Below are 14,390 nucleotides of genomic sequence, written 5' to 3' on the forward strand. Positions count from 1 at the left end.
AAGGGCAGAATTAGCGGGGGTGTCCTCGGTACCTCACAACCTCCATAAGACAGCAACAGTGAAGAGCATTGGACTCTGTCTTTATTTAAGGCAAATCCCGAGCCATGGGTGGAATGGGCATGTTTGCAGCTGTATCTTCTCTTCTGAGGGGGCAAAACACACACCCACGGTCACTGGTGTAAATGAGGGGAGCTGGCAGGGCTGAGAAGGTGGGACATGAGCCTTAGAAAGAATCTGTGTTGCAGATTCAACTCACGTCATTGCCCCTCCTTCCTTTCCCCCTCACACTCCTCCCCCAGGACAACTGCCAGAGGGATGTGGCTGGAGGTCAGAGGTCATGCTTATGGCTTCACTGGCCTAAGGTCCAAATGACCTCTGCGTGACGGCAAGCAAGACAGTGAAGACCAGGCTCTTGCTCAGGAGTCCACACAGCACGAGAATGACGATGCTGATCACGGGAACCCTGGGGGAAAGAAGAGATGTAAGCTACTGTTAGCACCAGCATGCCTCACACCTGAGTGTTTACAGAAGTCCTTCATGCCCCTTCTCTTATCTGCTTCGGCCCTTCTAGCACCTGTCCCTGGCCTTTAGTGTGCCCCACTGCCTGAAACTACTGACTGGAAATAGATCTAGTAAAGAGCATAGAGCCCATGTGCAGAAGAGGCACCCAGGAGAAAGGGCAGGCTGCCTGGGCTCCTCTTCCTCACTGGGATGCAGCAGAGAGAGAAGGCCCAGCAAGGAAGCCTGGTTTCTAGTCCCAGAGGAAGGCCTACTTCCTGGGAGGGCCACCTCACTCATCTGGCCTCGGTTTCCCCATCTATAAACAGAAGAATCCAATCCTTGCCCCAATCCCATCATGAATTATTACAGATTTTAGCTCAATGATTCTAAAAGTCCTGAGAAAGCATCAGTGGATACCATAAGAAAGAGATACCCATGAGTGAGAAAGCATGGTCTGTCTAGGCTCAGTGATATGGAAACAGATTACAGCACAACTAATCTGCATGATAAGACACAGGGTGAAAAGAGAAATAGATGGCAGTGAAACAAAGAGAAGTCCAGATATTGACTTAATGTTATGTATGAATTTAGCATCTAAGAAATCAGGCAGCCCAGGAGATAGGCAAGGATTGTTTAATAAATAATCTTGTGGTACCTGGATCGTAATATGAAGAAAAAGTCATCTTTTGTACAATTTATACCATTTAGCAAAATATACCCCCCCAAGATGGACTAAAGATTTAAATAAAATGGGGAGGAGGGGAACTAGAGACATCACCAGGAAATAGAATCAAGCACATTAAGGAATAAAGCAAGGTAATAATTTAAAAATCAACACATTTGCCCATACAAAACTTAAAAGCGAATGTGCAAGCTCGCAGAAGGAGAATTCACAGAATGACAATAAAAAGCCGCCGAGGCCCCTTTACGCTGAAGTCTCCCCCAGGCCCGCGGCCCCGTCCTCCCTGTCTTCCTTCTCCCCCATCACCTGGAGCTACGTGAACCAGCAGCTGGTCAAGTTGACCCCTGACAGCTCCTGGCCGCTCGCGGTTACAGTAGCGCCCTCCGCGGCTCGGGTTCAGCCCATGGCTCCAAGGTCCCAGCTCACTTGACCTTCAAGTCTCCCTTGTCCTCCCAGCCCTTTCACATTTTCATGCGCGGACCTCCAGAAGTGTGTCCACTCTCGAGGGCCAACATGCACCCCTTTCTGAGGCTGCACACAGGCGGCCAGACCACCGCCCCTACCCCAGTGCCTGGGAATTCATGTGCCGCTGGGCCACCCCCAACAGAGGACTGGAAATTCGGAGTATAAATATCCAGCTCCCCCAGCCTCTGATATAGACAAGTCCGTGGGTCCCCCAGAAATCCCCTGCAGGACTGAATCCCAAAGATCCCCCCTGTGGGACTCAGCTTGGTGATGACATCCTTACTAAGCTTCCTTCTCTCCTGGTCTCACTTCCCGGATGGATTTACCTGGGATCACTTCCTACATTGTACAAGACTTTTCCCACTGCCTGCTTCTAGGGAACCCACCCTAAGACAGTGAGGTGGTGGCTTCCTCTAAGGTGGCCAACCCCATCCATCCCCAGATTGGAAGCTCACTTCTTCCATTACCTAGGCAAATAGCTCCCTGTACAAAACATCTCTTTTTCAAACAGCTCAGTGGCTTCTGCTTCCTTGGCTGGATTCTGACTGATAGAATAGTTCATATGAGTTAATAAATAAAGTTAATAGAAAATATGCAACCTCTAGTAGCAATGTGGGCCAAAGTGGGTACTCTCGATTTACATGCTGGAAAATCAAAGTAACTTAAAAAAAATGTTGATTCTCACTAGAGCATTTATTTAGTCCACAAAGATTTAATAAGCACCTACTATGTACCAGGCACTGGTGCCAACAAAATAACAGTTGGGGGGCGGGGGGGCAGTGCGTGGATAGCCACTGCCCCTATCCTCCTGGAGCTTCTAGGCCACAGCAAGAGAGAAGTGAAAGCACGTGATAGTTCATGTCCAATTTAGCAGGAATATTTTCCAAATACTAAATCCTTGTACACAAAGGATCTCTGCAGTGACAACTGCTTCACTTATACATTACGGATCACAACACAAATTGTTTCCAACCTTTGAAGACCATTTGGCAATATGTATACAGAGCAATATAAATGTTCACATTCTCTTAAGGGAATTTCCTTTGAATAAATAATTTAAAAGAAAAAAAGACATCTGCAAAAATGTTCATCTCAAAGTTATCAATACTGTAAAAAATTAAAACAATCTCAGTGGCTAAAGACAGGCAAGTAAGATATAAGTCATGGCTTTTTCACTGATAGAAAAGGATGCATTTGTGGAAATTATAATCATGAAGTCTAGGTAGCAACATCAAAGAATAGTCTTAGCATAGAAAAATAATGGCAATGTTTATAATTAGAATTACTGCTATATTAAATATGTATGAACATGAATAAAAACTAGAAAGAGAATGTGGCAATCAGACACGTTAGATTAGTGGGAATATGGATGAATATATCTCTGTTAATTCAACATTTAATGATAAACACATTCAGAGATAAATCAACATTTAATAATAAACCATAAAGAGGGGTATGCATGCAAAGTTAATGGGTCTTAGCTTTGCCTGCACATTAAGAAATCTTCTGAAGATCTCATAAAAAGTGCTGAGACCAGCCCCATCTCCAGAAATCCTGACCTATTGGTCTACAGGAGGGCACATGCATCAGTATGAAACACAAACCAAAGCAAAAGCAAACACTCCAGGTAATCCTAACACACAGCAGCCGCTGAGAGGAGAGCCGTTGGGCTAGATTATTATTTCCAGCTCTGCATTTGCTAGCCTCCTTATAGACAAGGAAACAAGCCACAGAGCGTTCATGATTCACCCAAAGTCACACAGCTAGCCAATCTGGCTGGCATTAGAATCCAGGGACCCTCACTCCACTATACCATTAGGCTGGTGAGGTTGGCTGAGACCCACTGAAATTAAGCAAAGACACCCTTTCCTTCTTCTTACTCCTATAGGATGCAAGGAAACAGGGTGAACCAGGGAGAGGGGGAGCCTCACCAACAGCTTCCTCCAACTCTAGTACCACTCCCTTCTTCCCCAGGAAAGTTTCACCAGACTTAGTTGACTCAAGTCTGCTCCTGCCCTCCCCTTTCCCCCATTCATCACTCCCCACATCTCAAGCATATGGACTCAGAATCAAACCAGGAGGCCCAGAGACCTGAAACCATATCTCGTGACATCCGTCGCATTTGTGATGTTGACTCCCAAGCCAGGAGAGGAGATGTCAGCAGTTGATTTGGGTAAGAGTTGGGTCACAGTCTTGGGGCTGTTGAGGAGTGTGCTCTGGGCCTTGGTGGTGGTAGGAGGAAGGGTGGAAATCTGAGCCAAGTTCTGAGTAGGATTCTTGTCTGAGACAGTGGTGCCTAAAGGATCTGCAAGAAAGCACATTGGATAAACGGATGGTTAAGTTAATGAATGAAGTTTTGGGAAGTGAGTGGGTGGATAGACAGGTGGAAGGATGGATAGAAGGAAGGCAGGGAGGCAGGAAGGAAGGGTGTTTGGATGGAAGGAAGGAAAGTTGGATGGTTGGAGAGGTGGCAGGGTAAATGAAACTGAGGAAGGAAATGAACATGGCCATTCGTGAAGCAAGTTTTTCTTTTGCTAAGATTAAAGAATTACTGTGAGATCAGCCTGGGTCAGAGGCAGGAAAAAAGAAAGAAGGAAGGAAAGCAGAAAAGGGAAGAGAGAGAGGGAAGGAGGGAGGAAGGTGGGGAAGGGGGGAAGGGGGAAATGGAATTTTCAAGTGATTCCTATCACTGGAAATGCACTGGCCTGCTATTCTTCACCTATCCATATGCTTCCACCTTCTTCAAGAATAATTCCCTGATTACTTTACCTTGTACCATTCTCTGCCTCACCCTCGCGTGAACCTGTAGCATATTGCTTTTCAAATTGTCTTTTATTAATATATTGCATATGAGCCTTGTCTTCCTTAGGCTTAGGATTCCCCAGGTGCTAGAAACTTGAACCTTCCTCCCTTTCCTCTCCTTCCTTAATTTCTCCAGTTGACATCTACTGAGGTCCTACTTTGTCCCAGGCAGTACATTAGTTTCTAGGGATACAGACATGAGAAAGGCACAGGCCCTTTCCTCAGGGTACTCACAGATGAGCATTGGAGGTAGGTAAGTAAGTTGGCCACTACTACCCAATGGGACAGCATCATCTATGAGGGGGACACAAAGTGAGCCCTGGAGATTTGCTATCCAAAATGGGAGCCATGGACCAGCCTCAGCAGCAGCATCACCTGCAAGCAGATCAGAAATGCTAAATCTACGGGATGCCTGGGTGGCTCAGATGGTTAAGCATCTGCCTTCGGCTCAGGTCATGATCCCAGGGTCCTGGGATCGAGCCCCACAGTGGGCTCTGAGCTCAGCAGGGAGCCTGCTTCTCCCTCTCCCTCTGCCTGCCTGTCTGCCTACTTGTGATCTCTCTCTCTCTCTCTTTCAAATAAATAAATAAAATCTTAAAAAAAAAAAAAAAGGAAAGAAATGCTGAATCTAGGTCCCACCCTAGACCTATTGTATCAGAGGCTGCTTTTGAAATAAAATCCCCAGGCGGGTTGTGCCCCCAGTAAAGTCTGAGAAGCACTGCTTTGGAAGCACACAGGAAGGCCATCAAATGTACTGGGGGGGAGGGAATAGTTGATCACAAAGGCTTCCCAAAGAAATGACTTCCATTTGGAAACCTAAAGTATGAGACTAAATTATCCAAGTCTACCACTCATCTTTCACTGTACCCTACTTCCTACAATAGTACCCCAAATTAAGCTCTGCTACCCTAAAAGGAATCCCATACACAGAAGCCCCTTCTTACTTTTGGACCAAATGCCTCTCAAGGACCTCAAATGAAAGACAAGGAGCTTCTGGGAGAGGTCAGTTTGCTAGAAATCCTGAGCCACAGCCCTGCGGGTGCTCCCACCACCACCCATACCACCACCTGGGCTGGCTTTCCCCCTCCTCTTACCCTCCTCCAGGTCACTCACCCTTAATCACCACCAGGCGGACAAGGGGGGACAGGATGTCAGGGTCCTTGGGAGGGTGGTAGATCACACACCGATACAGTCCTGAATCCTCCACTTGAAGATTGGTCATTTGGACATTCAGCATGGCCTCACTGGGGATGTCTTCTAAGAAGTACCTGCCCATCCGGACTTGACTGGGAGTCCCTGAAACACTCGTTGTGAAAACCAGTGTCAGGGGCTCCGCTCTATCCATCAGCCTCTGCCAAGCTTTCTGGCTATAGGCATACTTCTGGATGGAGAAGGGACATTGTACATTCAGGGTCTCTCCTGCTGCTAAGACATACTTTTCTTCATGTGGTTCGGTTGCAGCTTGGAGTTCTGTAAGCAGGGAATCAGAGTTAGACTCTGTGAGGAATAGTTTTCTTCTCTTTGGAAAAAAAGAGAGAAACAACCTCTTTTTCTTATTCAACCGCTCATTTTTCAGATGAGGTCCTCAAGGCCTCCAGAGAACATGCAACCTTCCCTGCAAGCCAGCACTAGATCCCAGATCTTTTTACTGTAATTTTTCTTTTACTCCAAGAGCTAGACCACACATGCTTTGTGCAAACTTTCATAAGTGATTGTTTTTGAGAGGAAAAAAATTGCCTGATTGGAGGCAGAACATGGGACATGTACCAAGACCGTGAGTGACAGGGGTATTATGGAAGGGAAAATTATAGAGAAGGACATACAGGGTGAGTGGATGTGAATGTGGATGTGAAGACATGATAGTAGCAGACAGTGATTCCTCCAAACAGCTAGGGGAAAGAGTAGGGGAAAGAGATCAATTCTGGTCTGGTCCAAAGGAGCTTTGCCAAGGGGAAGGCCAACTTGAGTGGAAATAAGATCTAGATCTGTGTTTTTGGCTGGACACAACAGAGCTCTATAACTTATCCACAGGGTCTATCCATTCAAGCCTGGGTTACTTTCTTCCATGGAACACCAAATAATGGGCTGGACAGTAATGTCGGGTCAAACTGTGGATCAGGCTACCGCTACCTACAACTACTACTGCTATTATTAATACTACTGCACACTCACACACACACACACACACAATTTAATCCCTGGGCAGTAGTTCTGAGAATGCCCATTGAAAAATGCCAACAGCTGCCCCTTTAATGGAGTCCCTGGGCTATCATCACAGCCCAGAAACCAGGCCAGTTCTTCTGGGACCAGACTGCAGTTTCTAAGGAAACCTAGAAAACAAGCTTCTTCTTCTTTTTTTTTTTTTTAAAGATTTTATTTATTTATTTGACAGAGACAGAGATAGTGAGAGCAGGAACACAAGCCCCGGGAGTGGGAGAGGGAGAGCAGGCTTCCCGCCGAGGAGGGAACCCGATGTGGGACTCGATCCCAGGACCCTGGGATCATGACCTGAGCCAAAGGCAGACGCTTAACGACTGAGCCACCCAGGTGCCCAAAACAAGCTTCTTGAAAAGTCCTCTGAATTCTGGTCAGGAATTCCCCTCCAAGAAACAAGGGAGCCAAGACTGGGGGCTGTCTTAAGCCAAGTTTGGCTCACTCATTCATTCACTCATTCATCAACTGGTGGCTGAGAGCCTACTGTGTGCCAGGCACTGTGCTGAGCTCTGAGGAAGACAAACACCTCCTCTCTCTACCCTCTGTAACATTAATGTAAAGATTATAGATAAATTATTTGCCAAGGTAGATGCTATGGTTAGAGTGTGTGTGTCCCCCCGCAAAATTCTTATGTTGAAATCCATATCCCCAAGGTGATGGTGTTAAGAGGTGAAGACTTTGGGAGATGATTAAGTCATGATTGATCCCACGAAAGGGATTGGTGCCCTTATAAAAGGGATCCAGAGAGCTCCCTCACCGCCTCCACCCTGGGAGGACAGAGTGAGAAGTCCATAGTCCACAACCTGGAAGAGGGCCTTCACAAAAACCCAACCAAAATGGCAGCATGATCTTGAATATCTACCCTCCAGAACTGTGAGAAATAAGTACCTATTGCTTATAAGCCACTCTGTCTATGGTATTTTATGATAGCCGCCCAAGTGGATGAAGAGAGTGGGAGTTACAGGAGTATGAGTTCTGCACAAACTTGCCTATCTCTTGTGAAAGGAAACAGCAAGAACTCAGCGCTGAAGTGCTATGTGTGCACAATTCCTTGCATGACTGCAAGAAAAGAATTCCAAATACTTCGTATTGCTAAGTGTTTAAAAGTACTAGCTCATTTAATCTTCCTAACTTTATCATTTAAGCTCCAGAACTTCTAAGGTTGATGCTGCCATTAGTCTTATTTCAGAGATAGGGAAAGCGAGGCCCAGAAAGGTTATTTAATAAGCCAGAGGTTATTAAGTGATTTGCCCAAAGTTCCGCAATAGAAAGTGGTAGTCAGGATTCAAGCCTGGATAGTCTGAGCCCGAACTCAACTCTAAACCTGGGAGCTATGTTGCCCAAGGCAGTTATCTGGTTGAGATGAGAGCAGTCCCAGCCCACGCCTGAATAGGTACCTAATGATTCTGTTCCTTAGGATACAGGAGCTAGAGGGAGTTTTTAGGTTACCCCAAACCACCCTCACAGGACACAATAAAATATATACCACTGGCTTTCTCGCACATCAGTACACAAGCATCAACCCTCCATATTCTCCCAGTTCTGCTTTGGAAAAACATGAATACAACACAAGCAAATGAGAACCAAGCTCCTATCTGCCCATCTGGGTTATCATCCCAGCTCCAAGCAGACTCAAAGTGCTATGTGTGTGCAGGCTCTGCAAGGCGAGTGTCTGTACCCTTGCTCAACCTTGTGTTCCTGGAAAGTACCTTTTCTCTGTAATCTTCAAGTCTTTCCAAGGCAAACCCTTCTTTTCACTTGTTATTTTCCCAATTTATGCATAAGGATTAGGAGGAGGAACAGCCAAAGCCCCAAATGCTTCCATCTTTAATCCAAGTGTGAGCTGTACAACAAGAGAAGTGAGGGTGTGGCAATGGGGCAGACCCATCAAGTCAGGGCAACAACACCCTCCAACACCAGCAGACACGTCGGTCTGCAGTCACAGCCCCCAGGAAAGGGGGCACCAAGCCCCTTCTCTTCACTTCTGTTCTGCTATTCCTCAGCAATAACAGACTTCCGGGGCAATGACTTATGTCTTTGGGGGTTAATGGAAGTCACATGAAAAGCACCATGATGGAATATAAGAAAACAAAATTTCAAACTCAAGCAAAATTATTTCGGATCATATCAAGTTTAGATTTACTCTAGCATTTTCCCACCTAGACTTGTGCTTATCTTTGCCAACATCAAAATGCACAGATATCCTGTTTCCCTAATTCACCCCTTTTACTTCTGTTCTCAGGGCCTATATATTCTCCTGATTCTGTGAAGTTTGGGTAGAGAAACACAGTCTAACAAGTCTACTGGTTGACTCTATGCTGGGTGGCCACATCCCCTGGAGCTTCCAAAGAGAAGGGAAGCTTTTCTCATGGTGGATCCCCAAGGTTCTGGGCAGAGACCTCACCTGCTCATGCCTCTTCCTCACCTTACCTGAGATGAAGAGCATCCAGAGAAGTTCCTGGAGCCTGGCCTTCCTCATGCTTTGTGTGCACCAGCCCCAGCTGCCGCTGGTGTGCCTGGGACACTCTAACCTAGAGGCTCCAGAAAGTTGCATAACAGGATATGAAGTCATTCCTGGGAGGTGCTGAGGCTGACGCTGTTTTCGTCACTGGTTGTCTTGGCTCCAGACGTCAGGGACAACACAGGAATCCAGAGACAGGGTTTGAGTGTCAGCCTTCTCTGAATTCCAGTTTCCTGTTCTCTGGGGATAATGACAATTACCTTTTCAGCCAACCTCGCAAAATTTTAGGGAGAATAATACTTTGGTGTGAGCAAAAGTAAGGTGTCACTATTGTCAGGGGACTAGAGGGCCACCTTGCTCTCCTGAGGCCAGCTCTCCATTCCCATCCAGTTCAGTGTAGGTACATGGAGGGACAGGTTGGGATAATAATGCCTCACTTTTAGGGTTATTGTGGGGATGAACTGGGGGTCCCTATGGTAAATGCTCAGTACTGTACCCAACATACATGTTTTTTCTACAACCTGTCCCTACCCCCACTCCACCCTGATTCCCTTGGCTTTTTCTGACTTGAGGCCTGCCCCCTCTTCACCCGGATGGCCCACACCTTGCACTTGCCCTCAGCCTCCTGTCATAGACCTGGCTTCGGAGCTCATGGAAGTGTAGGAAGCCCCCTAAATGATTTGAGAGGACATGGCCGCCATTAAACAAGAATAAACTTAGAAACAGGGCAATATAGGACAGGACAGTGATGACAGAAAGAAAAATTTAGCAGTTTCCATACCAGAAGCAATACAAGGCAGATTTGACGATGTGAAAAATCAATAACAGAAAAGATTTACTTCAGAAATACTCCCAAATGTAAAATGAATATCGACATTTTGAAGAGCTCAGAAATATATTAGAGGGAAAGTCCTAGAAATCCAATAAGTAATATAAAAATAAGAGATGTTTTTGAAGTATAACATGGAACAGTGGGTCATAAATGAGGATAAAAATGTATATTTAAGAAAATACTTTCAGTACAGTATGGCAACTGAAGAAAACCATATTGCATATTTAGAAGTTGCTAAGAGATCTGAAAAGTTCTCATCACACACAAAAAATTCTGTAACTATGTAGGTGACAGATGTTAACCAGACTTACTGTGGTGATAATTTTGCAAAAATACAAATACTGAATTATTATGTTGTACACCTGAAACTAATATAATGTTGTAATTCAATTATACCTCAATTTTAAAAAGAAAAACACTTTCTAGATCTGAAAAGAAATCTGTAATTGGAAGTTGAAAGCCCAACAGGGGCAAGAAAAAAATTCATGAAGTGAGACCAAGAAAGTTCCCAGGTGAAAAAAAATTTTTTTATTTAAATTCAATTAGCCAATATATAGTACATCATTAGTTTCAGATGTAGTGTTCAGTAATTTATCAGCAGTTGAAAATTTTTTTTTAAAAATTTATTTGTCAGAGAGAGAGGGAACACAAGTAGGGGGAGTGGCAGGCAGAGGGGGAAGCAGGCTCCCCACTGAGCAGGGAGCCCGACGCGGGACTCAATCCCAGGATCCTGGGATCATGACCTAAGCCGAAGGCAGACGCTTAACTGACTGAGCCACCCAGGCATCCCAGCAGGTGAAAATTTTTTTAATTTAAATAAAAATATTCCTTGCAAACTGGTGCAGCCACTCTGGAAAACAGTATGGAGTTTCCTCAATAAGTTAAAAATACAACTACCCTACAATCCAGCAATTGCACTACTAGGTATTTACCCAAAGGATACAAAAATACTGATTTGAAGGGATACATGCACCCTAATGTTTATATCAGCATTATCAACAATAGCCAAATTATGGAAAGGACCCAAATGTCCACTAACTGATCGACTGATGAATGGATAAAGAAGAGGTGATATGTATATGATGTATATAATTATATATGATGGAATATTACTCTGCCATAAAAAAAGAATGAAATCTTGCCATTTGCAGTGATGTGGATGGAACTAGAGCATACTATGCTAAGTGAATAAGTCAGTTAAAGACAAATACCATATGATTTCACTCACATGTGGAATTTAAGAAACAAAACAGATGAACACAGAGAAAAAGAGAGAAGAGAGAGACAAACCAGAAAACAGACTCTTAACTATAGGGAACAAACTGAGGGTTGCTGGAGGGGAGGTGGTAGGGGATGGGGTAAATGGGTGATGGGTATTAAGGAGGGCACGTGATGTAATGAGCACTGGGTGTTGTATGTAAGTGATGGATCACAAAATTCTACACCTGAAACTAATATTACACTGTATGTTAAGTAACTGGAATTCAAATAAAAACTTGAAAAATTAATTAATTTTAAAAAGATTCCTACTGCTAAACAAACAGGAAAAAACCCACCTTGATTCCTTCAAAAGAATTGAAATGAGCAGGACTCATAATTTTTCTCTAAGCAACAAATGCTAAGAGACAGTGGGATGATGTATAAAGAACATTATGACTAGAATTTTACACCTACACTGATTGCTATTCAAGTCTGAAAACACAAGAGGTATGATTATGTTTGCAAATTTAAAAAGAAATTCTAAAGTTAACTTTGACTTTTTAAGATAAAACTGTGGAATGTAGCAATTTCTAAAATATACATAGTAGTAGAGACTTTGAAATCATATTATTACACCCTGCAGAGATTATTATAGTTAAGGTTTCACTAAAGTTCCTTCTATGTTCTATAAATAAGAGAATCCAGGCTTCAAACTGAGCTTAGATTGAAATCTGCCAGACCCACTATTTGGTTTACTCCTTCGGCCCACAGGGAGGAAAAGTAGACAGTTTTGAAATTTTCTGACTCAGAGAGAAGCCTAAGTGATTTTTTATAGGAATGAATCAGATTAGTACAGTTCATTTAACAAATCCCTTTTCTTACAACAAATTCCACACTTAAATGAATAACACAACATTTCCTAATTTTTCATGTCTTTGCATACTTCTTTTTGAGAGTTAATTTCCTGGAAGATTAAAAGAGAACTTTTTTTAGCTGTATTAATTTTTGCTTCTTGTACTTTGAGGCTCTGTTGTTTGGCATGTATATACATTTTGGATCATTAAATCTTCTAGGTGGATTGATGTTTTTAACATTATATTGTGTCTGTCTGTAGATATTTTCTTTGCTCTTAAGTCTACCTTAATCAGATATTAATATAGCCACTCCTGCTTTTTAAAAAGTTAATGTTGGGGCCGCCCGGGTGGCTCAGTCAGTTGAGCGTCCTACTCTTAATTTCAGCTCAGGTCATGATCTCAGGGTCATAGGATCAAGCCCCAGGTTCGGCTCTGCACTCAGTGGGGAGTTTGCTTGAGAATTCTCTCCCTCCCTCACCCTCTGCCCCTTCCCCCCTCAAATGAATAAATAAATCTTAAAAAAAAAAAAAAACTTATTGTTGGTATGGTATATTTTTTTCCATTCTTTTTCTTTCAACTTACCTAATCATTGACTTTGAAGGGAATTTCTTGTCAGCAGTATCTAGTCATATTGTGCTCTTTTATCCACTCTGTCATTTTCTGTCTTTTGATAGGCATATTTCAACAATTTAAATTTAAGGTAATTATTGATATGTTAGCACCTGGTCTATCACTTTATTACTTGCTTTCTATTTCTTTCCTGTTGGTTCTCATTCTTCTGTTTTCCTTTTGGGAACTTTTAATTAAACAGCCCAAGAAGGATTTCTAACTATCACAAGAAGTGGATTCCTCCTTCATACCATCTTAACCCAAGGTGGCACCTGAGTGTGTTTAAATGAGAACACTACATCAAAAATGATGCTGGCTAACTGAACATAATAAAAGTAAATAAACAAATAAATAAATAAAGGCAGAGAATCTCTGCAAAAAAATTTTTTAATTAAAAAAATTTAAAAAAATAAAAATAATATGAGAATAAAGTCTTTTTCCACCTGTCCTGTCTGCTTTGTGCACTTAAGGTAAACAGAATGTAAATATCCTCTACTCCCTTATCCCTTAGTTTTCTGAGGAGTTGGATGACCTGTGTAGTATCTTAAATTCTCAGACTAGTTTTCCCATCAGGCTACTATCTCTTAAGGCTTCTCATTAAATCATCGTGGGTCTTGTGACCTACAGTTTCTTTTCATTTCATTGAGGCTGAGTCAAAAGTTCTACTTTCACACTTAATCCTTTGGTGGCCAGAGTACCAGGAAGGTTTATTTTTAAGGTGCCATTTTTTGTATTTACTGGTCAAACATTATTTTCAGTGTGATCATGAAAGCCTGTAGAAATATTATTCTGTTTGGTTTTTTGTTTCCTTCAGTAAAGTCACTGGCCCAAGTCAATATGTCCCAATTGTCGTGATGGGGTAAGGTAGCAGTTTCTTTCTTAATATGGATTGGTTAAGCACATATCTGTTCTAACCTAGCTGAAATATATCTGTGACATTTTTTAACAGGGAGATTATGCATATCTTCTTTTCTGTCTCAAAAGAGGGTCCCACAGGTCTAGGACACAGAGCTTTGAGATCTGGTGCTCGTGTTTCTGAGAAGGCTCAATGAGGCTTTTACTGGGAGTGGAAAAAGCTTTAAACTGGCACCAACTACAGCTGCTGGAACCACTCTCCTTGCCCTGATGAAATGCATTGCTGTGTGACACTCAAAGGAACAGGATGTAACCATCCTGTCCCCCTCCTCCAGTCTCCCAGTCTGCCTCTAACCCCCTTATCGACAGAAGACAATAGGGAACCAGTGGGCGAAGAAGTCTGGTTTCAGAATCTCAGTTCAGACCAGGGAAGAGAAAGTGTTAATCAGAGAGGTGATAACTGAATAACCAGCTCACTCACAATCAATAAACGGGGCTGCCCTAGTCATGGGATGGGAATCTTTTATGTGTCTTGCTGACGGTGACTTTGAACATGGAACAACCTTTGGACATGGAAACACTTTTACCCACTCTGAAAACATACATACAATTAAATGTGAACATTTTTCTTAATCTGGGCAAAAAAATATCAACCTATATGTAGCACTTATTAATTTGTAAAGAAAAACACATTTTATTCCTTTTTTAATACAATAAAAGATAGATACAGCTTTTTGAGACTCAATTGTTTAATAGATTGGCTGCTATTTCATTTTTGATGTTCATGTAGTAACAGTTTGGCCACTGGGGGGCCTTTAAGCTGGCTTTTGTGCCTTTCACCACCACACAGAATGTCAAATATGTCCTCACTTGACAGCAACAAGATGCCACAAGCTTATCGTAAGTTCTCCCTTC

The 14,390-nt window shown here is 43.1% G+C and overlaps 1 protein-coding gene across 1 annotated transcript; it reads right to left on the reverse strand.

Moving 5' to 3' along the window:
* Positions 1–63: 63 nt before the first annotated feature.
* Positions 64–9,230, reverse strand: TREM1 (triggering receptor expressed on myeloid cells 1). Its single transcript, XM_031023614.2, has 4 exons — positions 9,095–9,230; positions 5,564–5,920; positions 3,740–3,953; positions 64–463 (listed from the first exon to the last, which is right to left on the reverse strand). Exons 1-4 carry the CDS (start codon positions 9,216–9,218, stop codon positions 358–360), a joined length of 801 nt encoding a protein of 266 aa, XP_030879474.2. The 5' UTR covers positions 9,219–9,230; the 3' UTR covers positions 64–357.
* Positions 9,231–14,390: the final 5,160 nt, after the last annotated feature.

This window comes from Leptonychotes weddellii, chromosome 8 (genome assembly GCF_054177405.1).
Source record: "Leptonychotes weddellii isolate Sample4059 chromosome 8, ASM5417740v2, whole genome shotgun sequence".
In the NCBI taxonomy this organism is placed as follows: domain Eukaryota; kingdom Metazoa; phylum Chordata; class Mammalia; order Carnivora; family Phocidae; genus Leptonychotes; species Leptonychotes weddellii.

Bases quoted from the DNA above. Each gene is read 5' to 3' on its own strand.
- TREM1 (XM_031023614.2), bottom strand. From the start codon at position 9,218: ATGCAACTTTCTGGAGCCTCTAGGTTAGAGTGTCCCAGGCACACCAGC. The intron at 5,921-9,094 runs GTAAGGTGAGGA...CCCTGCTTACAG, and splicing joins CTGGATGCTCTTCATCTCAG to AACTCCAAGCTGCAACCGAA. The intron at 3,954-5,563 runs GTGAGTGACCTG...GCTTTCTTGCAG, and splicing joins CCGCCTGGTGGTGATTAAGG to ATCCTTTAGGCACCACTGTC.